The following is a 27,193-nucleotide window of genomic DNA, read 5'->3' on the forward strand; positions in this document are numbered from 1 at the left end:
GAATAAATTGTATTTAGAAGATGTCTTTCCTTGTTTCAAACTTCCTATTAAAATATTACTTCGGGGCGCCTGGGTGGCTCAGTGGATTAAGCCGTAGCCTTTGGCTCGGGTCATGATCTCAGGGTCCTGGGATCGAGTCCCGCATCGGGCTCTCTGCTCAGCGGGGAGCCTGCTTCCCTCTCTCTCTCTCTCTTTGCCTGCCTCTCTGTCTACTCGTGATCTCTCTCTATCAAATAAATAAATTTAAAAAAATATATTACTTCAAGAAATTAAATGGATATTTTAACTTTGTGACTGAAAATACCAATATATACCACATAATTCTCTCTATATGGAGTAAAAGAGTAAATAGTTAATTATACAAGAGATATTTCTATGTCGTGAAATCTGGCCCTAGGGTCTCATTCTTTATTCCATGTGTTATTACATCAATATCTTTGTTCAAACAGGTGTGTGACTGTATTTGTTTGTTTTCAGGTAGTTGGGTTCACAGCAATGGGTTTCTATTTCAACTGCTTCATCCCCATCCCTACTTGTTTTGATGCTAGGTGAAACACCTAAGAGCCTAACAGTAACCCATCGATAAATTATACAGACATTTGACGATGACAACTGAAGGAAAATGGCAGATATGGATGGGATGAACAGGATCGTCCAAGTACATTCATGGACTATAATAAACAGCGTTTCCTAAAAGCATGATTCAAATGTTCTTTCTCAAGTTATAATTAACTGATACCCACAATTGGTTAGTTTGTGGATATTCCTGCTTTAGCAAAATAAAGTAAAATTCTTGTGGTTACCATTTTAAAATAAATTCTCACATTAGAAAACTTTCAAGCTTTCTCTGTCTTGCCAAGCTTGCTCTCTTCCTTGTTTACATTTCTAATAATTTTCATGTGCTCCTTCTGCTAAAACCCAAGGGTGGACTCCTGACCTCCTTGCTAGACGTGCGAATGATGCCAGGGTTAGTGACTGTTCTGCAGTTTCCCAAAGCTCCTCCTCCCCAGACCGTGACAATACTTCGGATGCTGAGGTTGGGAAGCAGGACAGGGGACACTCCTGGGGTGCAGCTCGCAGGGAAGGAAGCCGAATCCTAGGGGGTGGAAGAGGCGGGAGGGGATCAGCGTGCAATGCGGAGTGTGGACCTTTTTGACCATCCCGCTGCAGCTCACCCTGTCCCCAGCTCTGCTCTGCCGCCCGGCCCGCCGGCGCGGGCTGCTGTCCACAGTGGGAGGTACTGAAAGCAAGGAGCGGGCGCGGGGGCGGCGAGGCGGACAGCTCCTCCGAGCGCCCCCCTCCTCGCTCCGCGGCTCCTCCAGCCCTCCCCTCCTCCCGCAGCCATGTTCCACGGGCGGGGAGGGGCGGGGGAAGGGGAGAGGGACGGGGGATCAGGGCGGAGAGAGCCGGCTCAGCCTCGGGGAAGGAGGGGATGAGAGTTGGGGAGAGCAGCGGGAGGAGGAGGAGGAGGCGGCGGCGGCTAGCGAGGAGCCAGAGCTGGGTCCTGCAGTAGGACTCCCAGGAGCCACCATCATGGTGAAGAGGAAGAGCTCCGAGGGCCAGGAGCAAGACAGCGGCCGCGGCATCCCCCTGCCCATCCAGACCTTCCTGTGGCGGCAAACCAGGTGAGGGGCGCAGAGGGCACGCCGCGGGCCACCCTGGGCTGGGGACGCTCCTGGGGCCGCCTGGGTCACCGCCGCTGCCGCTGCCGCCACTGCTGCTGAGGCCGCGCCACAGCCTGCAGCTCCCTCTCTGGGGCTGGAAAGCAAGCCCTCTGCACCTGCTTAAAAACACGCATTTAAAAAAATATTTCCGTGAAGTTTGTCGACAAGCAGATTGGCAGTTGAATAAATATATACATTATTTAGGGGGTGGGAGGGCAGAAAACCTAGGAAGAGGGGGCGGGGAACTAGGGAAGATAATTATGACTGGTTGTGCTCTTGCGTCCAATTTCCGCTCCATCTCCTGCTGTAATTCCAGGCCGGTGACCTGTTGTTTTTCCAGCTCCTGTTTGGCGAATATCGGCTATGCCCACTTGTTAATCATTTTTGCTCGGATTCAGCCAATATAGTCTTCCTGGTTCAAGAACTTGAGGAAGATGATTTTTGATAAGCATTTTTTTTTCCTGGAAGAATCTCTGAAACCTATTCTAATAAACAAGAAACAAGATTTCCATTATTATTATTATTGTTATTATTATTTTGTAAATTTATAAGATAAAAAATTAGGTTCTGGAAATCACAACCCACAAGCTATTCATTTTTAGTTTTTTATATAATTATACACATGAGCAATACACCACTCCTGACCATTGGCAATTTGGAATCTGATTAGGAAAAAGTCTTCAGAATAAGAGTGGATACAGAAAATGTGGAGATCCACATCTCTTTCATACATGTAATTACACATGTAAAAGCAAATGTCGTCAGCTGTTCAACACCTGCTCATTAACAAGCTATAGGGAGGCATGAAATTTGAGTTATGTAGCACTGTATCTTATCCGTTGAAAAAATATTTCATAAAGATGCTAATAATTTTACTTATAACCGCTATCTCTATTAATTTTTCAGTGCATTTTTGAGGCCTAAACTGGGAAAGCAATATGAAGCCTCATGTGTGGTATGTGATATTCAACATTTAATGATTGTTTCCATATTCTGTGTGGTCATTTCAACCCAAAGAAAGGCATTAAATTAAACTGACTGTTTAGATTAATTCATTTAGCAAGTATTATCGAGCACCTTCTATGTGTTAGGCAGGGTTCTAAATGATGGGATGGGACAATAATCAAAATACAGAGTTTGCATTCTAGTGGGAGGAAGCCAAGCTACTCACAAATAAGTAAAATACATAATAAGCCAGATAGTGATAAGCACTATGGAGAAAATGAAGAAAGAAAGGAGACTGGGGGCACTGGCAGCTCGGGATTGGGGGAGGGAGTGGATTCCATGTTAAGAGCAGTGGATAGGTAAGGCTTACCTGCTAATGTGTCTGTTAGAGAAAACTGTGAAAATAGGGAGGGAGGAATAGTTAAGGGAAGAGTAAAGGGGAATAGCAAGTCTAAAGCACCTTATCCCCGAGTGGATAGGAATAGAGCAGTAGAAGAAAGGATGGAGAGATTACAAAGAACCTGTTATGGTGGAAGTTAATGAGATGAGGGCCTATGAATGACTCAAAGTCATATACAGTTCTGAACTTGATGTCTTGCATGTTTTGTGCAAGCCTGAAAATAGATGATATAAAATAATTATGAGAATAATGCTATTAATATAGAGTGCACTTGTCCTGAGAGTCTAAGGGAATCATATATCCTTAAAGAGGTCCCAATCACAAATCAAAAACAAAAAACATGAAATCATGAAGCAAAAATAGGATGAACTTTTCATAAATTTCATTAGAATTTGGAGCTCAAATAAGGATCTTCACATTTCATATATCATAACCTAAAAGTGGAAACCTACCCATTTAGGCATTGCCATGAAAATTTGCAAATGACTACACAGATGATTATATAGTGAGGAGTTCTGAAATGTGTTATGACCCTTAAAAATGATGAGAGCCAACTAGAGAGTTTTAAACGTGCATGCAGGTACACACATTCAAATAGGAATTTGTTTTGTTGTATCTCTTGCCCTTCAAAGTTGCCACAGAGATATTTTTAAAATATAATCTTTTAATAAGGACCTTTTAATAGAATTTCTTGTTGTACTTAGCTCAAATTAGAATAATTTGACACTTAAGAAATCACTGAGCCTTCCATAAATCATGCTTACAATTATACTAACTTAAAATAATCCTGAATTTTCCCTGTCCTTGGCAAAGATTTGGCATTTTTAATGTAGTCATACAATATCAAACAACTAAGTCACAGAGAAATAAAAATGTAGAAAGCAGTTTTCAGGGTTTAAAAAATAATAAGAGCTGTATTAGTGACATTTAAGAAGGAAATGACATTAAGTACCCAGAGCACCCAATTATAAAATATACAACTCATCCTCTAAAATGTATTCAACAAGACTGTAAATTCTTTATAATCTTTTAATGCCCAACATACTCACCATTTACTTAATGAATGCTTAGATACCTGAGGGCTGAAGAATTTAAAATCATTTGGATATGTCTTTATTCAGTTTAGAAAAAAAAAAACACACAAAAATCCATTATCTTTTTACACTCCTTACTGAAACATCACCATGCTTTTCATTATGAAGATGGATTTCTTATTTTCCTTTTTTTAGTCAAAAAGTAACTCATTTTCTTTAGAGAATATCTGTATTAAGCCATGTCTTTTTCTCTGGTATCCTAATAGTACCAATAATACAGCTTGAATACTTGGAGCCTGTATTATGATCACTCTATAGCATATTTCCACAGTTTTCTTGATTACATGAGGCATCAAGTAGCAATCAGGTTCAATTCATGTAAGTCAAATATTTATTAAATTTATTTTAATATTTGGAAGCTATACTTTCCCTAACCCCTTAAAGCGATATCCGCCGCCCCCCCCATTCAAATAACAACAACAACAAAAACTGGGAGTAGGTCAAATTTGTTCTGTGATGTTTCACTTTCGGCAAGTATCCCTGGTCAGGAAAGAGTGAATAAACCAGCAAAACTATGGCTTATTTCCCATCATTCTCCTTGCCCTTCCTTCCATCTTTTATTCAAAGGTATATCAAGTATCTTTATGGTTACAGGCATTAGGCAAGGAAATGTCTTGGGCCAGATTATTGCTTAGGACATGAAATAATTCAGAGGCCCCCAAATCAGATTTCTTGAAAGAGTTGTATCTTATTTAACACTTGTTGAACCACATCAAAACAAATTCTGTCCTCAAGACCCTTTCACAAAAGACATTTCATTGTGTTCTGCAAATGTGACAGCCCCTTTGGATGCCACAGCAGCATTTTATAACATACTACATGAGTTAAATGTGGTGTTGCACTCTTTTTTTAGATGACGCTAATTTTGGTGAAAATAAAGATCACTTAATAATTCAAGTCCTATATTTTAAATCAAATACCTAAAAATGGTTAAAAAGAAATGATCATGACCCATTGTACATCAACATGAAATGCAATGTGAGTGCACTTCAAAAAACTTGATGCCGTGATTTGCATCTTTGTGTAGTACTTTGATCTCCAGTTTCTCATCAGACAGAATCACCAATTCCTTATTTTACACATTTTTTTTTCTTCTTTTTCGGCATCCACAGTCCTTTGAACGTGTGTTGGTAGAGAACAAGCTGCATGGCCTTTCTCCAGCCCTCTCAGAAGCCATCCAGAGCATTTCCAGATGGGAGCTAGTGCAAGCTGCTTTGCCTCACGTCCTGCACTGCACTGCAACCCTGCTTTCAAACAGGAACAAGTTAGGTTGGTTCTTCTTCCTCATTCCTTCTCCACGGCATGTAATTGTCAACACTCATGCTGATGACATTTACTGGGTACTTAACTCTTTTTCCAGGAATTGAACACATGATCTCATTCAGTTCTCATAAATGCCCCCTCACGTGGGTACACTATGATCTCCATCTTACCAATGAAGGAACTGGCATTCTTATTCTTAAATCTTGAATTTTACAAGTAATACGTGAATATATTTTCCTTTTAAACATTAAAACATTACAGGGAAGCTGAAGCCTATCACCTCTCTGAGATGAGTTCCAATCCGATTTCTCTTTGGGCCTCTAAAATCCTAAAGCGACCTCTTGCACTTTGTAGTACTCTATGTATGTGTATGCATGTGCATAGACACTCTTCCTTTTTTTTAAGATTCTCTTGAAATTGCTTTTCTCACGTGGTAACACGTCCTAACATCCACCCCATGTTCGCGCATGTGCTGTTTTCCATCCAGTTCTTTGCCCTTTTTTGGGTCTCTGCACAATAGTTACCTTTAGAGAGGGGTTTCTTGGTCACCCTGTCTAAAGTAAAGTTGTTGCTATCCTCAGAGTCTGGATTCTTAACCACCACACTGCCTATTTGGAGATATATATGGGTATCTGCCTGAAGAGAGGGGATGTATGCGGTTTCTCCTCCTATGACACTATGCTATTCTGCAGAGATTGTAACCAGTTAGGAAGCCCTAAAACAAGAATGAGCCCTGAGCCCTTCCAGGGGCTCCTGGGTGACTCAGTCAGTTAAGCGTTTGTCTTTGGCTCAGGTCATGATCCCAGGGTCCTAGGATTGAGCTTTGCATCTGGCTCCTTGCTCAGTGGAGAGTCTGCTTCTCCCTCTCCCTCTGTGAGCTCTTGCTTTTATTCTCTCTCAAATAAACAAACAAATAAATAAACAAATCTTAAAAAAAAAAAGAAAAAGAAAAAGAATGTGCCCTTCCAGCTGTGGATATAAGAAGTATAGAGAAATGCTAGCGTGTCCCAGGAAATCAAGCTGCAGAGCAAAGCAAGGATGTTCTTTCTATACCCAAAGTTGATATCCATTGTTCTGGTAGCAGAGTTTGTCTTAACCTGGCTATGTGATTGTCCCCATGCAGGCCACCAAGATAAACTGGGTGTTGCTGAGACAAAGCTCCTTCACACCCTTCACTGGATGCTCCTAGAGGCCCCCCAGGACTGCAACAGTGAACGGTTTGGGGGCACAGACCGTGGCTCCAGCTGGGGTGGCAGCAGCAGTGCATTCATCCACCAGGTAGAAAACCAGGGTTCACCAGGGCAGCCTTGTCAAAGCAGCTCCAATGATGAAGAAGAGAACAACCGAAGGAAGATCTTCCAGAACTCCATGGCCACTGTAGAGCTCTTTGTGTTTCTCTTTGCTCCTCTGGTACACAGGATCAAGGTAAGGAGAGGGCTAGTGTTAGGCTGAGTGGGGATAGAGGTGAGGTGGGCTTCAAATGTTGTTTCCATATTTCCATATTTGATTGTCCATGTCTTATAAGATTTTGTGGCAAGCCAAGACATGGAGAGATTTATTTCTATTATCAAACCACTGATTATGATTTCAAAACACAATTCCTTGCATATCATTATCTACTTAAAAATCTTCAAAGGTTCTCCTTCTGCCCCAAGATCATGTCCAGCATATTAAACATGGCACATAAGGTCAAGGAACTTTTAATGTATCATTTGCCAGTCCCTACTGGCATCTTCATGATCCAGCTCTGGGAGCCATTCCCTGAATATACCCTTGCCATTCGCTCTGTCCTCTTTCTTTCTTCTGTTCGTCTGATGACTCCTCAAACCTCAACTTCAATGTCATCATTTCCATGAAGCTGTTCCTCTGAAACTCCCCATGTAGACTAAGTCATTATCTCCTTTGTATTTCTACAGTACCTTGTAAGCTGTCTGTTATAATGCAGGTCTAGAGCAGAAGTTCTAAATGTCTTCTATGCCGTGGACTTCTAGACAGTGTGGTACAAGCTGAGAATTGCTTTCCAAAATATTTCTTAAAGCATAAATACAAAACATAGGATGATATGGAAATCAATTGTACTAAAATGTAACTATAGACAAGTACCCTTTGGGTCTGAAGGAGACAGTATGATTTGAAATTATGTGAAATTATGTGAAAACACACCACTTTCTAGCTGTGTGATCATGGTGATACTACTTAACTTCTTGGATCCTCCATTGCATACAACTGCGGATACCTCTAACACAGGGTGAATATATGTGAGGACACAATATAGTTCCCACACATGGAGAGAAATCAAGATGTATTTGTTATTTCTAAATGAAAATTATGATATACCCTCTGACTGCTAAGTTAAGAGAAAAGAAGAAATTGTTGTACTCAAGTGTTCTTTAATAGAATAATAAGATCCTAATAAATGATTCGAGTTATATGTATTTATGTATGTATGTGAGTGTGTGTACATATGTATATGTAGGTGGTTGTAAGACCATTAATAATCACTATTAGGAGAATGAAGTGAATCTTTTCACTCCTTTTAGTTTTAGTTAAAGTTCACTTTTGCTTGACACTGTCCCATTGCTGCCAGGAATAGAATTGAAATTACCTGTAAATTTCCAAAATGCTTTGCATGCACTGGTAATATTGCTCATGAAACATACTAAAAATTTCAAATGTTGTGAAATCAAATTAAATAGCTGCTTTAAAATATTTGACTTTCCATTTTAAAAAGTCTTTTATGATGGTTACGCTTCCTCAAAAGCATTAATTTAGACCATTCCCTGGTTTATGGGACTAGCGGGTCCAGGCTCCTGCCCATCTTCTTGGCCCCATCTCCTGCCATGCCAATATCTTTTCTCTCTTTCACTAACCTCCAGGTTCAGTGGGGCTCACCCGCAAATTCATTCTTGCTTTCAAGTATTGCACTTGTTTTCCTTTCTGTTTGAAACGATGACTTTGGAGCACCTGGGTGGCTCAGTGGGTTAAGCCTCTGCCTTCAGCTCAGGTCATGATCCCAGGGTCCTGGGATCGAGCCCCGCATCGGGCTCTCTGCTCCGCAGGGAGCCTGCTTCCCCCTCTCTCTCTGCCTGCCTCTCTGCCTACTTGTGATCTCTGTCTGTCAAATAAATAAATAAAATCTTTAAAAGAAAAAAAGAAAGAAACAACGACCTCTGCCTCCTCCCCTAAATTTTCATATGGCCATATCTGTCTCATCAGTTTACTCACAACTCAAATGTTACCACCTCAGAAAGAATTTTCCTGATGACTTTTGTGTCACTAATACATGACTATCCTTTTTCTTTTTTCCCTCTTTGCATTTACAAGTATCCAAAATTATTTTCTGTGGTTGTTTGCATATCTATTGCCCTTTTTTCCCCTAGAACAGAGTTGTTGAGCAGAAGGACATTGCCTGTCAAGGTCACACTGTATTTCCAGTGTCTAGTGTCTGCCAAAAATGGGGTACTTAATAAATATTTAATAGGTGACACATTGAATAAACCAGGTGCTACGAGTAGTGATTATATGTAGGTACATTGTCCTTAAAATGGAGAGGACAGGAAAGAAGGTTTCTTTAAATAATGAGCCTGTAAAGATTTCTACCTGTGGACAGATATCCTCTGGATTAAAAAATGTGGAAGTGCAGAAATGACTGGAATGGCTGTAATTTTATTTGAAGACATGACTGAGAGTCTAAGTTTTGGAAACAGGCTTGCATTTGAATAACACGTTTGCTGCTTCCTACTATGTGACTATGAGGCTTAGAAACTGAAGCCTCAGTTTCCCTCGTGTATTAGTTGGATGTACGAATAGTTTTATGAGGTATTGTGATGAAACATGATAATGCTCAACATTATACATACAAGAGCCTTAACAAATGTGAGTTGCTTTTAGTGATGCCATTTTTTTGTTATTAGTATTTTGTATTATTAGTAGAAAGGGAGCCAGATTCTCTTCCAGGAGAGACTAAACAGACAGTTTCTGGCTCAAGACCCTCAAGTTTTACTTATAACCTGGAAGATTTATGAGGGAGTAATTAGAGAATTTATAAGGGAAGAAGACAATGCATATAAGACATGGTACAGTGATTAAATCCTAATAAACTTATTATTAGCTGTTATTACTAGCATATTATTATTTCATCATTTTATTATCTCTGTGAAGGAAATATTGTTCCAGATGCTATAGGGAATAAAAAATATTAATGAATCAATAAATTTCTCCAAAAGGCTTTTTCCTTCTGAGCAAGATGTTTGCTTTCTTAAATGTAGATAGGGAATATACAACCCCTAGACCAGGGTTTCTCAGCCTTGGCACTGTTGGTATTTTGGGCCATATGATTCTTTCTTGTGAGACATTGCCTTGTGCCTTGTAGGATATCAGTAGCTTTTCTGGCCCCTACTCACCAGATACCAGGAACACCTCCTCCCTCTGAGCTGTGATGGCCCAAATGACTCCAGACATTGCTAGGTGTCCCCAGTGGGTGGGAAGGGGGTGAGAATTGCCCCTGATTGAGAATCACTGCCTTCAGTCTTTCATTGGCCTGCTGCTTATCAGACCCTGTCTGTTTCCACTTTTCTACCCATACCATACACATGTGAACTGCTCCTCACCAGCACCATTAATGTCCTTTCCCCCTATCTATCCTTCCTTTGCATTTGCCCTTCAAAATGTTAACCCCAAGTCATGACCAAAATCCATTTTTTCCACCCCTGCCCCAGATACCTGCTTGCTCCTGGGGGAAAACCATATAACCATTCAGACTGGTCTTTCTACAAAATTGTCATCTCCAACCCCTGTGTGCTGTACCACTTGGCATTCCTTTTCTTGACACCACTCCCTCAAGTTGCCTATCAGCACCTACGCAGAAAATGTTATTGGCTTAATATTTGTTGAATGAATTAACTCATTAATTAGCAAATTAATAAAATGACTCATCTTTCTGTAAGACAGTGTATAGTTCAATGCATGTTTTTCTCTTTTAATTAAGTTCTTATTTTAATTTCAGTATGGTTAACATACAGTGTTATATTGATTTCAGGTGTGCAGTAGAGGGATTCAACAATTCCATACATCACCTAGTACTCACCACAGCAAGTGCACCCCTTCGTCCCTATCACCTATTTCACTATCCCCTAAGCCCCACCCCCACCCCTCTGGTAATCATCCATTTGTTCTCTATAGTTAAGAGTGTTTCTTAGTTTGTCTCACCCTCTCTCTTTTTCTTTGTTCATTTTTTTTTCTTAAATTCCACATGAGCGAAATCATATATTTGTCTTTCTCTGACTTATTTCACTTAGCACCGTATTCTCCAGCTCCAACCACGTCCTTGCAAACAGCAAGATTCCACTCTTTTTTGTGGCTGATAATAGTCCATCATGTCTCTATACCACATCTTCTTTATCCTCTCATCCATTGATGGATACTTGGGCTACTTCCATAATCTGGCTATAGTAAATAATACTGCAAAAAATATAGAGACACGGGCACCTGGGTAGCTCAGACGGTTAAGCGTCTGTCTTCGGCTCGGGTCATGATCTCAGGGTCCTGGGATCAAGTCCCGTATCCGGCTTCCTGCTCAGCAGGGAGTCTGCTTCTCTCTCTCCCTCTGCCTCCTGCTCCCCCTGCTTGTGCGCTCTCTCTCTGTGTCAAATAAATAAACAAAATCCTTAATTTAAAAAAAAAAAAGATTTAAAAATATAGAGACACATATATCCCTTTGAACTATTGATTGATTGATTGATTGATTGGCTGATTGGGTAAGTACCCAGTAGTGTGACTACTGGATCATAGAATAGTTCTAGTTTTAATGTTTTGAGGAACTTTCGTACTGTTTTTCACAGTGGCCGCACAAGTTTACATTCCTACCAACACTGTGAGAGGGTTCCTTTTTCTTCACATCCTCACCAACACTTGTTTTTTTCTTGTGTTTTTGATTTTAGCCATTCTGACAGGTGTGAGGTGATATCTCATTGCGGTTTTGATTTACATTTCCCTGGTGGTGTGTGAGGTTGAGCGTCTTTTCACATATTTATTGGCCATCTGTATGTCATCTTTGGAGAAATGTCTATTCATGTCTTCTGCCTGTCTTTTGATTGGATTTCTTATTTTTGGGGTGTTGAGTTTTATAAGTTCTTTATATGTTTTGGATACTAATCCTTTATCCAATATATCATTTGCGAATATCTTCTCCCATTCAGTAGGTTGTCTTTTAATTTTGTTGGTTGTTTCCTTCACTGTGTAGAAACTTTTTATTTTGATGTAGTCCTGAAAGTTTAATTTTGCTTTTATTTCCCTTGCCTCAGGAGACACATCTAGAAAAATGTTGTTATGGCTGATGCCAGAGACATTACTGCCTGTGTTCTCTTTTAGGATTTTTGTGGTTTTAGATCCTTAATTCATTTTGGTCCTTAATCCATTTTGAGTTTATTTTAGTGTAAGAAAGTGATCCACTATCATTCTTCAGCATGTTGTTGTCCAGTTTTCCCAGTAGCATTTGTTGAAGAGACTATCTTTTTCCCATTGCGTAGTCTTTCCTCCTTTGTTGAAGATTAATTGACCATGTAATTGTGGGTTTAATTCTGGGTTTTCCATGCTATTCCATTTATCTATGTGTCTTTGTGCCAGTACCATACTGTTTCGATTACAATAGCTTTGTAGTATAACTTGAAATCTGGGATTGTGATACCTCCAGTTTTGTTTTTCTTCTTCCTGATTGCTTTGGCTCCTCAGGGTCATCTGTGGTCCATACAGACTTTAGGATTGTTTGTTCCAGTTCTGTGAAAAATGTTGTTGGTATTATCATAGGTATTGTATTAAGTCTGTAGATAACTTTGGATAGTAAAGGCATTTTAACAATCCATGAGCATGGAATATCTTTCCATTTCTTTGTGTCCTCTTCAATTTCTTTCATCAGTGTTTTAGAGTTTTCAGAGTGCTGTTTTTTTTTTGCTTCTTTGGTAAAGTTCATTCCTTGGCACTTGATTATTTTGGGTGCGATTATAAATGGAATTGTTTTCTTTTTTTTTTTAAGATTTTATTATTTATTTGACAGAGAGAGAGATCACAAGTAGGCAGAGAGGCAGGCAGAGAGAGAGGGGGGGAAGCAGACTCCCCACCAAGCGGAGAGCCGGATGTGGGGCTCGATCCCAGGACCCTGGGATCATGACCCGAGCCAAAGGCAGAGGATTTAACCCACTGAGCCACCCAGGCGCCCCTGGGATTGTTTTCTTAATTTCTGTTCCTGATGCTTCATTATCTGTGTATAGAAATACAACAGGTTTCTGTACATTGATTCTCTGATTTTAATTTATAACTGCCTCAAATATGTCACATGAAATAAATCTAAAAATTCTGTCAAATAGATTATTTTCAACTAAATTTAATTTGGTGAAAAATTCTGGGTATTTATTATAACTAAGGAATTTAGTGCACTTATTTGCATATGTACTTATTCCTTTAATAAATATTTATTGAGTGCCTGGTCTATGAGAGGCACTACTCAGAGTGCTAGCAAAATAGCAAGGAATAAAAATCCAAGCCTCAATGAGGTTTTTATAAAATGTTTTTAAAAATGTTTGACGTAAACAACTTTAAAATTTAAAATAATATTAATTTTTAAACTTGATTTGTCTAAACTACTCGTGGACATATTTAGAATTTCATGCCATCAAGAAAACAGGCTTTTGGTGAAAGCAAGAAATGCAACTGAGATGTGGAGCTATTGATTCTACTAGTGTCTGTGTCTTCTGGTTTTTCTAAGGACCTTACTAGACCACCTGCCCCACAGCTGCTTGAATGATAGTGTCTCTTCCAGCTATCAACTTTTTGGCCATGACTGCATACATAACATTATATGATCCATGAAAGAGGACTCCAGAAGAGAAATTAGGGTCCCAGAGCTATGTATTCAACCAACTTAAAAGGACTTACAAAGGAACATAGCCACATAAGGAAAGGCCATGCATTCTGCAAGTGTTCAAGTCTAAAGAATAATTTGATTTAGTTTGTGTTACTTGTGAAATGTAAACTATCTTCAGTTAATCAAGAAGTTTGTATTGATGCTCAAGAAGAAATGCACAGAAGATCTCAATTTGTCTCCAATAAATATACAATCTATTTGGAAATACATCAAAGAAAGCAAAATAACTCTCAGTGAGTGCTAACATCGGTAGGGCCAGTGTTAAAGGCCCGGGTTTCAGTATAAAAGAGCTTACCTTTGGATGCAATGTCTACTGGATTTTATTTTGTCCCAAGATTATTTATGAGGACCATGGAAAAGGACTGAGCTCAGAAGCTATGAAACTATCAAAACCAGGTCAATTGAAGTTTGGCTTCCTGAAATTCTGGAAACAAACCTGATACACTTTGCTTTCTGTTAATCCCCTGCTTGCTGGATCTAACACCATACATAATATTATGTTCCCTTATCTTTAAATCTGTCTGTCAAGCTGTTTACTCAGTATCTTTTGTTGAATGTCTAACAGGCATCTCAAACTTAACATGTCTGTAACTAGACTCCTGATATCCCCACAGCTGCTCCTCCTTCATCTTGCCTATCTTTGTCAAAGCCAAAAACCTTTGACACCTCTTTCTCACACCTTCCACTTCCAGGCTGTAGACTGTGTGTTCAAAATGTATCCAGAATCTACCACTGTTCATTTCGCCCTCTACAAACTCTCTCCTGTAATTATCTTCCACCTTAATGATAATAATAGCTTCCTAAACTGTCTCTCTTTCCACTTTTGCCCTTTCTCGAACTATTCTTAATAGCCTCAGTAATCCTATCAAGCATACATCCAGTAATGTCATGCCACTACTCAGAACCCTCGTGGTTCTCTGTCTTATTCAGTAATTGCTGAAGCCCTTACTATGACCTATCAGGCGCTATATTATTTGGAACTCAATAACTTCTCTGACCTTACTTTTTCCTTCTACTCTTCTGCTATTTACTTGACTCCAGATACACAGTCTCCTGGCTTATTCTTGATAGACCAGGCAAATTTAGGACCTTCGCACTTGCTGATCCCGTCTCATGGAAAGTTTTTTCTGAAAATATCTACATGGCAGCTCCTTCATTTCATTTAGATCTTTTTACTCAAAAGCCACTTTCACAACAAGGTATTCCCCTGGCCATCCTATCTAAAATTTCAACACCTTACAGATACAACCCATTGCCTGCTTTACTTCTTCTTTTGCACCTAGAAAAACAGGGACTTTTATATGCTTTGTTCACTATTCTAACCCAGAGTAGAGTAGTACCAGGTATGCAGTAGGGGGTGTATAAATATTTGTAGAATGAATGTTGACAGAATTTGAGCAAGTGCTTTATGTACTTTCCTGATACCTTCACAGGGAGTCCTAGATGCTTTCCCATCATGGGCCCTGTTGTAGTCCCAGCATCCCAGTCCATAGCTTATAAATGAAGCTTCTCTGTATCAATGTGTGGATTTCACCAGCCTTTCCAGCTGAAGTTTCCTTGACACTGAGCCACGATGATTCACCATTTGCTGGATCACTTTTCGTTTTTCCCAATTTATTCCTATTTCTTATTCTTCTAGATCGTGGCTTTCTTTCTTTCTTTCTCTTTCTTTCCTTTTTTTTTTTAAGATTTTGTTTATTTGACAGAGATCACAAGTAGGCAGAGAGGCAGGCAGGGGTGGGGGTGGGGAGTAGGCTCCCACCCAGCAGAGAACCCGATGTTGGGCTTGATTCCAGAACCCTGGGATCATGACCTGAGCTGAAAGCAGAGGCTTTAACCCACTCAGCCACCCAAGCGCCCCATAGATCAGTGGTTTTCAACCATGGCTACATGTGAAAGTCAGCAGAGAACTTCAGAGCGATTCTAATTTAATTGTTTTGGGCAAGGGAAGGAGTTGAGACCTGGACTTCCTAGGTTTTAACAGCTTCTTAGGTGATTATAATATGTAAGCTAGGGTTGCAAATCCCTGCCCCAAGTGAATTCCTGGGTCTCCGTTGTGTTTATTAATCTGTAATCACATTCTCTGCTTCCATCTCTTTCTTTTTGAGGGGCTGAGTTGTTTAACTTCTTTATTTTATTTCTTTTTTCTTTTTAATTTTAATTCCAGTTCGTGGCTGAGTTGTTTTAATCTCAGAGTGTCATATATTTGTACTTAAAAAATATGAGATTGCATTTTAAACATCTCAACCTCTCAAAATGATGTCATGATGAAGCTGAGAATGTTTTCCCTGGAAGAGACTTTAAATTGTAGATAAACTGAATGAGTATGGATTGTAAGGTCAGTGTAATTCAGCAAGTGCTTGTTGAGCTCCTATTGTGTACCCAATTTCTAATGCTGTGTTAAGTGTTGTGATGATGCCAGGTGCTGTGGAAGGGGGAGAATGCCTGATAGACCCTCAAGGAATTAAAGATTTTTGAGAAGGTAACATTACAAAACAATATACCAGGAAGGTCTAAATATACGTTCCTGATTCCATGAAGCAAAGACAAAAGATGGCCAGGAGAACAGAAAGTCAAAATAGCCGTATCTGAGGATATTGATTTAAGAGGGAGAAAGAAGGACAATTAAATAATTAAGAGGAATAATAATGATAACCACAAGAGGTCTGCCAAGACTCTTGAAATAAACAGGCCTTGATCACTGCTAACAGAAAACAATAATTTGTGTTTTATGCTTTGTCCAAAGCTCCATTTTAATTATTAATTTTGCCAAAAGCAGACCACCGTGGTTTCCATAGTAATTGTGATGATAACTCAGGGCTACTGGTTTACCCTAGAAACACTCATCTGAGTGATGAAAGAGGGTCTAGAAGATCAACCTACTTTGACAATAATCTTATGAATGATACTAATCACTGCAATGACTGGGCCTTTCAACCAGTTACAAGCCAGGTATTAGATATAAATCTTCTCTTCCCTCAGGAATCTGATCTAACCTTCCGACTGGCCAGTGGGCTTGTTATATGGCAGCCCATGTGGGAGCACAGACAGCCCGAAGTCTCTGGCTTCACAGCACTGGTGAAGCCCATCAGGAACATCATTACAGGTTCGTAACATGGACGTCCAGTGGAACAGGGGTAGCAGACTCCCTCGCATGCAGGAGTAAAGGTGATGCAATGATTTGCCCTTAAGAAACCAAGAGGAAGAAAATTCCTCCAGGGAGAATGTTAGTGCCCCAGGCCCAGGGTTCACTCACATGATGAGAAACTAAACCAGGGGCACATGCCATTGAGTTGTGTGGCTTTGGAGAAGTCATTTTAACTTCTTGCACTTCAGTTTCCTCATATGTAAAACAGGAGTTAAAATATCATATTGCTAGTACTTATGGGTTATTATGAAGAATAAGTGAATTAATTTATGTAAAATTGTTTAGAAGAATGCTAGGTACATAGTAAGTGAATAAGCTGTAGTTATAATTTTATCATCATAATCATCATTATAGTAGACAAAGTAATAGCTCCTTAATAATCTTGTCTTGATGTTTATTTGCTATCAAAGTGTTTCACTACAGGAAATGTCTAATAAAATAATCTTATTGGTGAGTTGTAGAAAGACTAACACATGATAGCTTGAAAAGTACCTGGAAGGCAGATGTTTCATTCCAGATCTGTCTCTTACTAGATACCTAACCTGAGGTATTACCTAACCTGAGTATTCCTATTTCTTTAAAATGGAGAAAATAAATACCACCTTATATGGCCTCATAGTGTGGAATAAGTAAGAATCCACCTAAGGTACCCATTTTATAGCTTAATAACTTCCATCTCTCTATTTCCAACCAAACTTTTAGCATTGATAATAACATCTAGAAAGAGATAAATTATGTGGTACATCTATAAAGGCATGAGATAAATATACCTCTATCATTTGCTTAGTTCCCAAGATTTTTCTATAGACAGTAAAAGATTATACATGTAAAGATGGAAAGGAAACCATCAAAAAGTTCTTATGTATTTTCCCCCTATAATTTAACATAACTTCGCAAGGTACATAATATGCTAAAGTGTTTTCTATAAAAAAGAGTGCCATATTATTTATATATGTGATAAGATGCTTGTAGTGACAAATCATGCTTACTATTGTAATTCAAACAAAAGATGAAGTTTTTCGTATGTAAAAGTAGATTAATTCCAGATTTAATGTGTACAATACAATTAACTAGTGAAATAAGTTATAGATTCAAGAGTAACAGTCTGTCGTAAGGTTCGAATAGCAAGGGGCTAACTGTATAAAAATGTCATAGCCAAAAGATTCCATGGAGGGAATGAGGTTAATTTCATCAAATTAAAACCATCTGAAAGTGAAGATGGATGTACAAGGTTAAAAACACTGAAAACAATAGAAATACGAAGAAAATAAAATATGTTACAGTAAAACAAAACTATTACTGTAAAAGACATCTTTATGTTGACTAAGAATTTTTTTTCATATTTTTAAGTCATCACTTTCCTTTTGAATAAAGAGGTCACTTCGCATTTAGGTCTCTCTCTTCATCTCTCTTTCTCATGAATACATAAACTATCATTTAACAGATGCATTAAAATTATTAAGAAATCGTGTCCCTCATGAATCACTGTGGCTGTTCACGTTACCTCCCTTGCTTCTGGATGATATTCACAGTGGGTTCTTTCCCATCTACCTGATACCTGTGGAGGTGAAACAGTGCCCAGCTTCTGAAGTGAAATTAAACTCAGCTCAGACACTGCTCAGAAAGCAGTGGCATGTAGGTGGCATTCGCTGGGTCTATTGTTTTGTGACCTCAGTAAATCCCTTTCTCAGCATCAGTTTGCTCACAGTTCTCATGTGGCACGGCCAGCTTCACTCCCCACTGTTCCCAGTCCTCAGGAAAAGACATAATTGATTTGAATCTTGCCGTAGGGGAAGCTTGATGTGAGCTTAATGTGCTCATAAATGCACAGACCCTGAAGCCAGAAAGCCTGGGCTTGAACCTTCAAGTGAGAGTCAAATGATCTTGGGCAAGTTAAACTCCCTGTGCCTTAGTATCTTTATCTGTAAAAGGGGTCTAATAGTAGTCCATATGTTATGATAGATTATTGTAAGGGTTAAATGATTTGAGACAGTAGTCCTTCCCCCCCATCTGTGGTTTCACTTTCTGCAACATCAATTCCCCATGGTCCAAACTCAGATGATTTAATTCTCCTTCTGACAAATCATCAGAAGGTCAGTATTAATACTACGTCACAACGCCTATGTCCTTGACCTCACTTCATCTCTTCACATAGGCATTTTATCATCTCACATCATCACAAGAAGGGTGAATGCAGTACAATAAAGTATTTTGAAAAAGAAAGAAAGAGACCACATTCACATAACTTCTATTACGGTATATTGTTGTAATCCTTCAATTTCATTATTAGTGATTGTTGTTAATCTCTTACTATGTGTGATTTATAAGTTAAACTTTATTATAGGTAAGTATGTGTAGGAAAAAAACAGTATAGGTAGGGTTCAGTAGTAGCCACAGTTTGAGGCATCCATTTGGAAGAGATCCCCACAGATAAGAGAGGAGTACTGTATACAAGAAATGTTTTTAAAAGGATGTGACAGATACTTAGTTCTATATAGATGTTAATTATTATTATTTTTAGTATTGTCAACTTTTTAGCACCATAGCCCATTGAGTCAGCCTGAATAGATGAACAAATCTATATTTTTATGATAACCTAGAAATGTGAAGGATTTTTAATTAGTTATTTGATTCTTCTTGCAAAAGAGTATATTAAATGTTTTCTTTCAAGCTGATAATGATATGTTAAAATGATTTTTTTTAAAGAAATGCACTGGTGAAATAAAATGAGCTTATTTATCATAATCTTTTAAAATTTGTAATGGTATTTCCCCCATCATGGCAGCTAAGAGAAGCTCTCCTATCAACAGTCAAAGTCAAACCTGTGAATCACCAAATCAAGATGCAAGACATCGAGAGGTGAGTTTATTGTGATTGTGGGAAGAAAGGAGGTGTCATTTCCTGGCTGTAGTGTAGTATGAAGGATAAGATGTGTTCTAGAATGACACTACTTACTTTCAAAACAAGTTCCTGTTTGTGAATATAAAACTTTAAGTAGTCTCTGGTTTTCTGTCAAATATGGAAAATAACTTTAGGCACTTATCCAGGGTGGGAGTGCTGAGACAAGAGCATGTATAACTGTGTTTTATCTTTGTGGCAAGTGGGTAATCAGTGGCGTTTTCTCAATGACTCGTGTGTGATCAGTAGCGATCTATCCCAACGGTTAGTGTGTAATAAATAGTGCTTTACTTCAATGGCTAGTGTGTAACATTCAATAAGTGTTAGTTATCATTATTCCTCCTACATTAATTAAAGTGTCATCTTGTTCTCAATTATTAAATCTCCTTAATATCTGGGATGCTTGGGTCACTCAGTCGGTTAAGTATCTGCCCTTGGCTTGGGTCATGATCCCAGGGTCCTGGGATTGAGTTCTGCATTGGGCTCCTTGCTCAGCTGCTTCCCCTTCTGCTTGCCTTTCCCTGTGCTGGTGTTCTCTCTCTGTCTCCCTCTGACAAATAAATAAATAAAGTCTTAAAATCTTAAAAAGAAAGAAAAAAATCTCCTTAATATTCTTTAGGCAAGCGTAATATAGCTAAGATAATGCTGGAGCAGGTGGGAGGAAGGAGTAGAAAGAAGGCATAAGGTGTAGATAGTCTTATCCTTTAAGAAATCTAAAGTTTAGGGGCACCTGGGTGGCTCATTGGGTTAAAGCCTCTGCCTTTGGCTCAGGTCATGATCCCAGGGTCCTGGGATTGAGCCCTGCATTGGGCTCTTGGCTCGGCGGGGAGCCTGCTTCCCCCTCTCTCTCTGCCTGCTTCTCTGCATACTTGTGATCTCTGTCTGTCAAATAAACAAATAAAATCTTAAAAAAAATCTAAAGTTTAATGAAACATCAAGATGAATCCACATAAAAGAGAATATGCATAATAAAAAAAGAATATAATTCTGTGAAAATTTTATTCATGCATTCTTTGGTTTGGAAAAGAAAGAAATGAGGACTAGGGTAGTTCAAAGCCACATGGTTATGTATACTGTCATTAATTTAGTGTATTTCTAGATGAGCTACTTTCACTTCCAGTTCAACTTGTGCAAAATAATTTTCTGCTTTCTGGCAACATTACATCCTCTTTCTAACTGATATATTACTCTCACTAGTGCCATCATCCTTTCTCCCCTCAAAACAACAAATTTTGGAGTCCTATTATATCTACTGTTTCCTGAACATTTACTAAGTACAGACACTGATTTATCTGCTTTATCTATTCTAAGATAAATTTTTTTTCACTTTTAATATTTGAAATCACATGTTTGATGATCTTTGGTTTCTTAAAACCTCCCTGCCTGGTAGCAGTATTAATAAGTTGTCATTTTCATAAGGTTGCATAGCATGAATTTATCATTTCCAGCATCTAACTTTGCAGAATCGGGATCAGTGACTTAGAAGAATATATCAGAGGGACTAGCAGAGCACTCTTTGAAGAAATAACATTTAAGACACAGAGAAAGTTACTCTGTGGAAAAACATGTGTCAAAAACTCTAATTTTAAATTTAGAAATTTCAAGAATACCTCTACCAATTTATTTCACTTGTATCTTCCTTTTAACATATACACAGGATGAATATATAATCAAAAACTATGCCTAAATAAGTCTAAGATAGTGCTTTTAATAAATATATTAGAAAAAGTCCTCACTGGTAAGGGGTCCTAGTTTAATTAACAGAGTTTTTTCTTAATTGAATATAAAATAATGGTGTCTTATAACTGATGACCTCTTAGAGACAACAAATATGTCTCCTATTTCATTCTCCTTCCTCCTCTCAATTTGATTTCTTGCTGAGTCATATTGTTTTATCTTGTTATGTTGCTCAGGTGTGTTCTTTATTCTCTACACCCGAAACTACCTTCTAAATCCAGGTCCTCATAACTAGATTGCAGCTGGAACCACCTAATTGGATGTTTCTACCTCTAGCCTCTCCTGCCTCACATAAATATCACTTAATAATGCCTGACTATCCCAGGGGAATTCTACCAAACATTTAAAGAAGAATTAATACCTATTCTCCTGAAACTGTTCCAAAAAATAGAAATGGAAGGAAAACTCCCAAACTCATTTTATGAGGCCAGCATTACCTTGGTCCCAAAACCAGACAAAGACCCTGCCAAAAAGGAGAATTAGAGACCAATGCCCTTGATGAACACAGATGTGAAAATTCTTACCAAAATACTAGCCAATAGGATCCAACAGTACATTAAGAAGGTTATTCACCACGACCAAGTGGGATTTATTCCTGGGCTACAAGTTTGGTTCAACATCTGTACATGAATCAATGTGATACAATACATTAATAAAAGAAAAAACAAGAACGATATGATACTCTCCATAGATGCTGAAAAAGCATTTGACAAAGTACAGCATCCTTTCTTGATCAAAACTCTTCAAAGTGTAGGGATAGAGGGTATATACCTCAATATCTTCAAAGCCATCTATGAAAAACCCACAGTGAATTAATTCTCAATGGGCAAAAACTGCGAGCTTTCCCCTAAGGTCAGGAACATGGCAGCAATGTCAGTTACCACCACTGCTATTCAACATAGTACTAGAAGTCCTAACCTCAGCAATCAGACAACAAAAAGAAATAAAAAGCTTCTGAATCAAGAAAGAAGAAGTCAAACTCTCAGTCTTTGCAGATGATATGATACTTTATGTAGAAAACCCAAAAGACTCCACTCCAAAACTGCTAGAACTCATACAGCAATTCAGTAAAGTGACAGGATATAAAAATCAATGCTCAGAAATCAGTTGCATTTCTATATACCCACAGCAAAACAGAAGAAAGAGAAAATAAGGAGTCGATCCCATTTATAATTGCACCCAAAACCATAAGATACCTAGTGGTAAACCTAACCAAAGAGTCAAAGAATCTGTACTCAGGAAACTATAAAGTACTCATGCAAGAAATTGAGGAAGACACCTAGAAATGAAAGAACGCTCCATGCTCATGGATTGGAAGGACAAATATTATGAAAATGTCTATGCTACCTAAAGCCATCTACACATTTAATGCAATCCCAATCAAAATATCATCCATTTTTCCCCAAAGAAATGGAACAAATAATCCTAAAATTTATATGGAACTAGAAAAGGCCCCAAATAGCCAGAGGAATGTTGAAGAAGAAAGCCAAAGTTGGTGGCGTCACAATTCCAGACTTCAAGCTCTATTACAAAGCTGTTGATATTACATATCATCAAGACAGCATGGTACTGGCACAAAAACAGACACAGAGATCAGTGGAACAGAATAGAGAGCCCAGAAATGGACCCTCAACTCTATGGTCAACTCATCTTCGACAAAGCAGGAAAGAATGTCCAATGGAAAAAAGACACTCTCTTCAACAAATGGTGTTGGGATAATTGGACAGCCACATGCAGAAGAATGAAACTGGACCATTTCCTTACACCACACACAAAAAATAGACTCAAAATGGAGGAAGGACCTCAATGTGAGACAGGAATCCTTTGAAATCCTTGAGGAGAACACAGGTAGCAACCTCTTCGACCTCACCTGCAGCTACTTCTCAGTAGACACATCGCCAAAGGCAAGGGAAGCAAGGGCAAAAATGAACTATTGGGACTTCATCAAGATCAAAAGCTTTTGCACAGCAAAGGAAACAGTCAACAAAACCAAAAGACAGTTGACAGAATGGGAGAAGATATTGGCAAATGGCATATCAGATAAAGGGCTAGTGTCCAAAATCTATAAAGAACTTAGCAGACTCAACACCCAAAGAACAAATAATCCAATCAAGAAATGGGCAGAGGACATGAACAGACATTTCTGCAAAGAAGACATCCAGATGGCCAACAGACATGAAAAAGTGCTCCACATGACTCGGCATCAGGGAAATACAAATCAAAACCAGAATGAGATACCACCTCGCGCCAGTCAGAACGGCTAAAATTAACAAGTCGGGAAACGACAGATATTGGAGAGGATGCGGAGAAAGGGGAACCCTCCTACACTGTTGGTGGGAATGCAAGCTGGTGCAGGCACTCTGGAAAATGGCACGGAGGTTCCTCAGAAAGTTGGAAATAGAGCTTCCCTATGACCCAGCAATCACACGACTGGGTTTTTATCCTAAAGATACAAAAGTAGTGATCTGAAGGGGCACATGCACCTGAATGTTTATAGCAGCAACGTCCACAATAGCCAAACTATGGAAAGGACTTAGATGTCCATCAACAGATGAATGGATAAAGAGGATGTGGTATATATAATGGAATACTGTGCAGCCATCAAAAAATGAAATCTTGCCCTTTGCAACAACGTGGATGATACTAGAGGGTATTATGCTGAGCTAAAAAAATCAATCAGACAAAAACAACTATCATATGATGTCTCTGATATGAGGTATTTGAGAGGGAGAGTGGGGGGTTTGGGTAGTAGGGAAGGAAAAAATGAAACAAGATGGGATCGGGAGGGAGACAAACCATAAGAGACTGTTAATCTCACAAAACAAACTGAGGGTTGCTGGGGAAGGGATATGGAGAGAGTGGTTGTGTTATGGACATTGGGGAGGGTATGTGCTATGGAGAGTGCTGTGAAATGTGTAAGCCTGAGGATTCACAGACCTATACCCGTGGGGCAAATAATACATTATATGTTTATAAAAATAATTTAAAAAAATTTTTTAAATGCCTGACTAATCTTCCTAATGCCTCATTTATTTATTAACTCATCATTCCACAAAGGCTTATTATAGGCAAGGTTGCCATCTTTTCCCTATATCCCTTTCTCCCTAGGAACCTATAGTGGATTTCTTATACTGTCACCTCCAGACCAATCTCTTCTCCCTGTTTCTCTGTACCTTCTACCATCTGGCATCATTTTTCTTAAGTGATCTTGTTTACCCTTTCAGTTAGTTAATCACTGCTTCTAATACATTGAGCATGTACTTTAGCCTCTGGGTTTTGCTCAGACTGTCTCCTTTATGTGGATTGCTATCTTTCCTCCTTGGTGCCTGTCTAAATTTTATCTTTCTTCTAAACGCCAATTAATATCTCAACTCCCCCATGAACTCCTGTCTAATTACTCTAAATCTGCACTACCCAATATGGTAGCCACGAGGCCCATTGTAGTCATTGAACACTTGAAACAAGGCTAGTTTGAATTGAGATGTGTTGTAAGTATCAAATACATACCATATTTTGACTACTTAATATGAAAAAAGAATGTATATCTTAATGATAATGCTTATATTGATTATATGTTTAGATGATAATTTGGGGTTAAACAGAATATAATGTAAAATTTCACAGATTTCTACTATTTTTAAAACTAGATATGTGTCTCATGTTTGTGGCTTGTATTATATTTCTATTGAGAGTGCTATTCTAATCTATATTCATCTTAAAACTTAACTGTAGGTTCTTGATTTCAAGGTTCAGATTCATCTATTATTTATCGCCCAAATTACCTAACATGAAGCACACATAGTATGCTCATACTAGGGGATTCTCTGATCTAGTTCAGAGGACTTATTTATGAACTTTCTAGCTGTATTTGTCTCTCTATGCATCATGGTTGGACAGTGCTTTCTTATTTTACATAAGAAAATAGAAATTATGAGGACTTAAATTCTATGATAATTTTTTGAGGGTCTTTGTACATAATGAAGAATTTTATCTGTAATACCCATCGAAAGACAATGCCCTCTTACCTGAGCAGAGTTATATATATTAGCTAAATGTCATTAAAATAAGCTACTCTTTAAGAGAATGGCTGCATTTGTGCTTAACAAATCAGAATAAAGGTCATCGTCTTCAACTGAAAAAATGTATCCCATTCTCCTTTAATGAGTGACAGAAAAACCTGAACCTTGTGCTTCGATTCTCATTTTCTGGCTTTAGTTCGATCAGCTCTTACTAACCTGGTTTCCAGCTCAGGCCTTACTCAGCTCATCTCAGTATTGGCATATCTTTGATGAGTTGGTAGTTTGTAACTTTTCTATAGATCCTGGGTATCTGGAGATGAAAAAGAAAAGAATCAGGGGCAAAATGAAATATAATTTATGAAAGTACTCAGCTGAATGCTTAAAATAACATACATGGCTCTCTAGAAGTCTTTTTCCATTTGCTCTTAGATGAACACAAAATCATTTGGTCTCTGACCTTGTGGTTAGCTATGCTATAAAGAAAAATGTTCAATTTTAAAAAACAATGTATGTAATATGGTAGTTAATTATAGAAGATATACCTGAAGGAAAAAAAAAGAAAGAAAGAAGAACTAATTTGTTATCTCCACCTCCAAAAGGGACTCCAGGTGGTCTGTGAAACTTTCCAGTCAGATCCCATGTCACCCAAGGCCACCATTTCAGGCTGCCACCGAGGAAACTCCTTCGATGGAAGTCTGTCCTCCCAGACTTCCCAGGAAAGAGGCCCATCTCATTCCAGGTACATAATTGCAATGTTAGGGACAAAAATGTTTTTCCTTATTTACCAAAAGTTAAATATGTGTTTTTAGTTACTTACATAGCCTCTGTTCCTTAGAATGTGTCAGTGCATGATTTGTGTGTACATATCCTTGGTCATGGTTTAATTTGATTAATAATTCCAGAAATGTGCTATGAATGGCTCTCATTTAAACAAACTTGGGTGGAAGTGGAAAGACCTATCTGATAATAATGTGTCTGAATTAGATGGTATTTTAAAAATTTAAATGCAGAAGTCAAATTATGCTATCAAATATCACACTGCAGGGATGTGAAAAGATCTGCTCATCTGTTGTGTAAGGATACTTTATATCAGTGATCCTCATGTTAAAATGGGTGGTTTTAAAGTACCCATGGGAATTGAAAATGTTGTTCTTTGCAAACATTACAACACTGCCCTCGTTAACTTATGTATGTGGTAAACTTGCTTCCAAATACTTTCCCTTGGGACAAACATCAATTGTCTTCTTCCTGTTCCCCACCAAAATGATGGAAGCCTGAATTCATGAGATTTGCTTTTGAACCCAACTAGATCCTACACTTCGTGGGCAGGAGTCCCTGAGACCATTTGTGTATCCCTACTTTCAAATAAGGTTAATATCTAGTAGATAGTATTTTAGAAGGAGGCATTTCTTAAAAATGGTTTTATTAAGGTATAATTTACATACCATAAAATTTACCTATTTAAAGTTAACAATTCAGTGACTCTTAGCAAATTTATAGACTCATGCAACCATCACCAAAGTCCAATTTCAGAACATTCCTGTCATGCAAAAATATCCCTTGTGCCCATTTCAGTCTCGCCCATTCCCACACCCTGCTCCAGATGATCACTTAATATATTTTCTGTCTATATATTTGAATTTATGGGATTTTCAAAGAAACGGCCATGTACCATATATGGTCTTCCATCTGGCTTCTCTCACTTAGCATAATGCTGTAGAGGTCCATCCACATGACAGCATGTGTAAGTACTTCCTTCCTTTTTATTGCTAAAGAGTATTCTGTTGTGTGGGTATATCACATTGGAGTTCTGCATTTATTGGTAGATGAATACTTGGGTTGTTTTGATTTTTCATCTATCATGAATAATGCTGTTATGAGCATTTTCATACAGGTTTTTGGGCAGGCCTATGTTTCCAGTTCTTGTATCCTAAGTAGATCTGTAGCAGCAAAATTGCTGGGTTGTATGGTAAATCTATGCTTAATTTTTTAAGAAACTGCCAAACTATTTTTCCAAAATGGCTGTACCACTTCACATTCCCATCAGAAATGCACAACGGCTCATTGTTTCTCTCTCTCCTTGTCAGCAATTGTTCCTGTCGTTTTT

The 27,193-nt window shown here is 38.5% G+C and overlaps 1 protein-coding gene across 7 annotated transcripts in view; it reads left to right on the plus strand.

Annotated features, from left to right (window-relative positions):
• Nucleotides 1-1,043: 1,043 nt before the first annotated feature.
• Nucleotides 1,044-27,193, plus strand: part of UNC80 (unc-80 homolog, NALCN channel complex subunit) — a 239,001-nt gene continuing 212,851 nt past the window's right edge. For all 7 annotated transcript variants that reach the window (XM_047721936.1, XM_047721937.1, XM_047721938.1 and 4 more), the window contains exons 1-7: nt 1,044-1,625; nt 2,571-2,619; nt 5,216-5,372; nt 6,490-6,791; nt 16,267-16,390; nt 19,218-19,291; nt 25,686-25,825. In XM_047721936.1, the coding sequence (XP_047577892.1) occupies nt 1,534-1,625; nt 2,571-2,619; nt 5,216-5,372; nt 6,490-6,791; nt 16,267-16,390; nt 19,218-19,291; nt 25,686-25,825 (938 nt within the window). In that variant the 5' untranslated portion in view covers nt 1,044-1,533. The remainder of the gene's footprint in view (nt 1,626-2,570; nt 2,620-5,215; nt 5,373-6,489; nt 6,792-16,266; nt 16,391-19,217; nt 19,292-25,685; nt 25,826-27,193) is intronic.

This window comes from Lutra lutra, chromosome 3, assembly GCF_902655055.1.
Source record: "Lutra lutra chromosome 3, mLutLut1.2, whole genome shotgun sequence".
Taxonomy (NCBI): domain Eukaryota; kingdom Metazoa; phylum Chordata; class Mammalia; order Carnivora; family Mustelidae; genus Lutra; species Lutra lutra.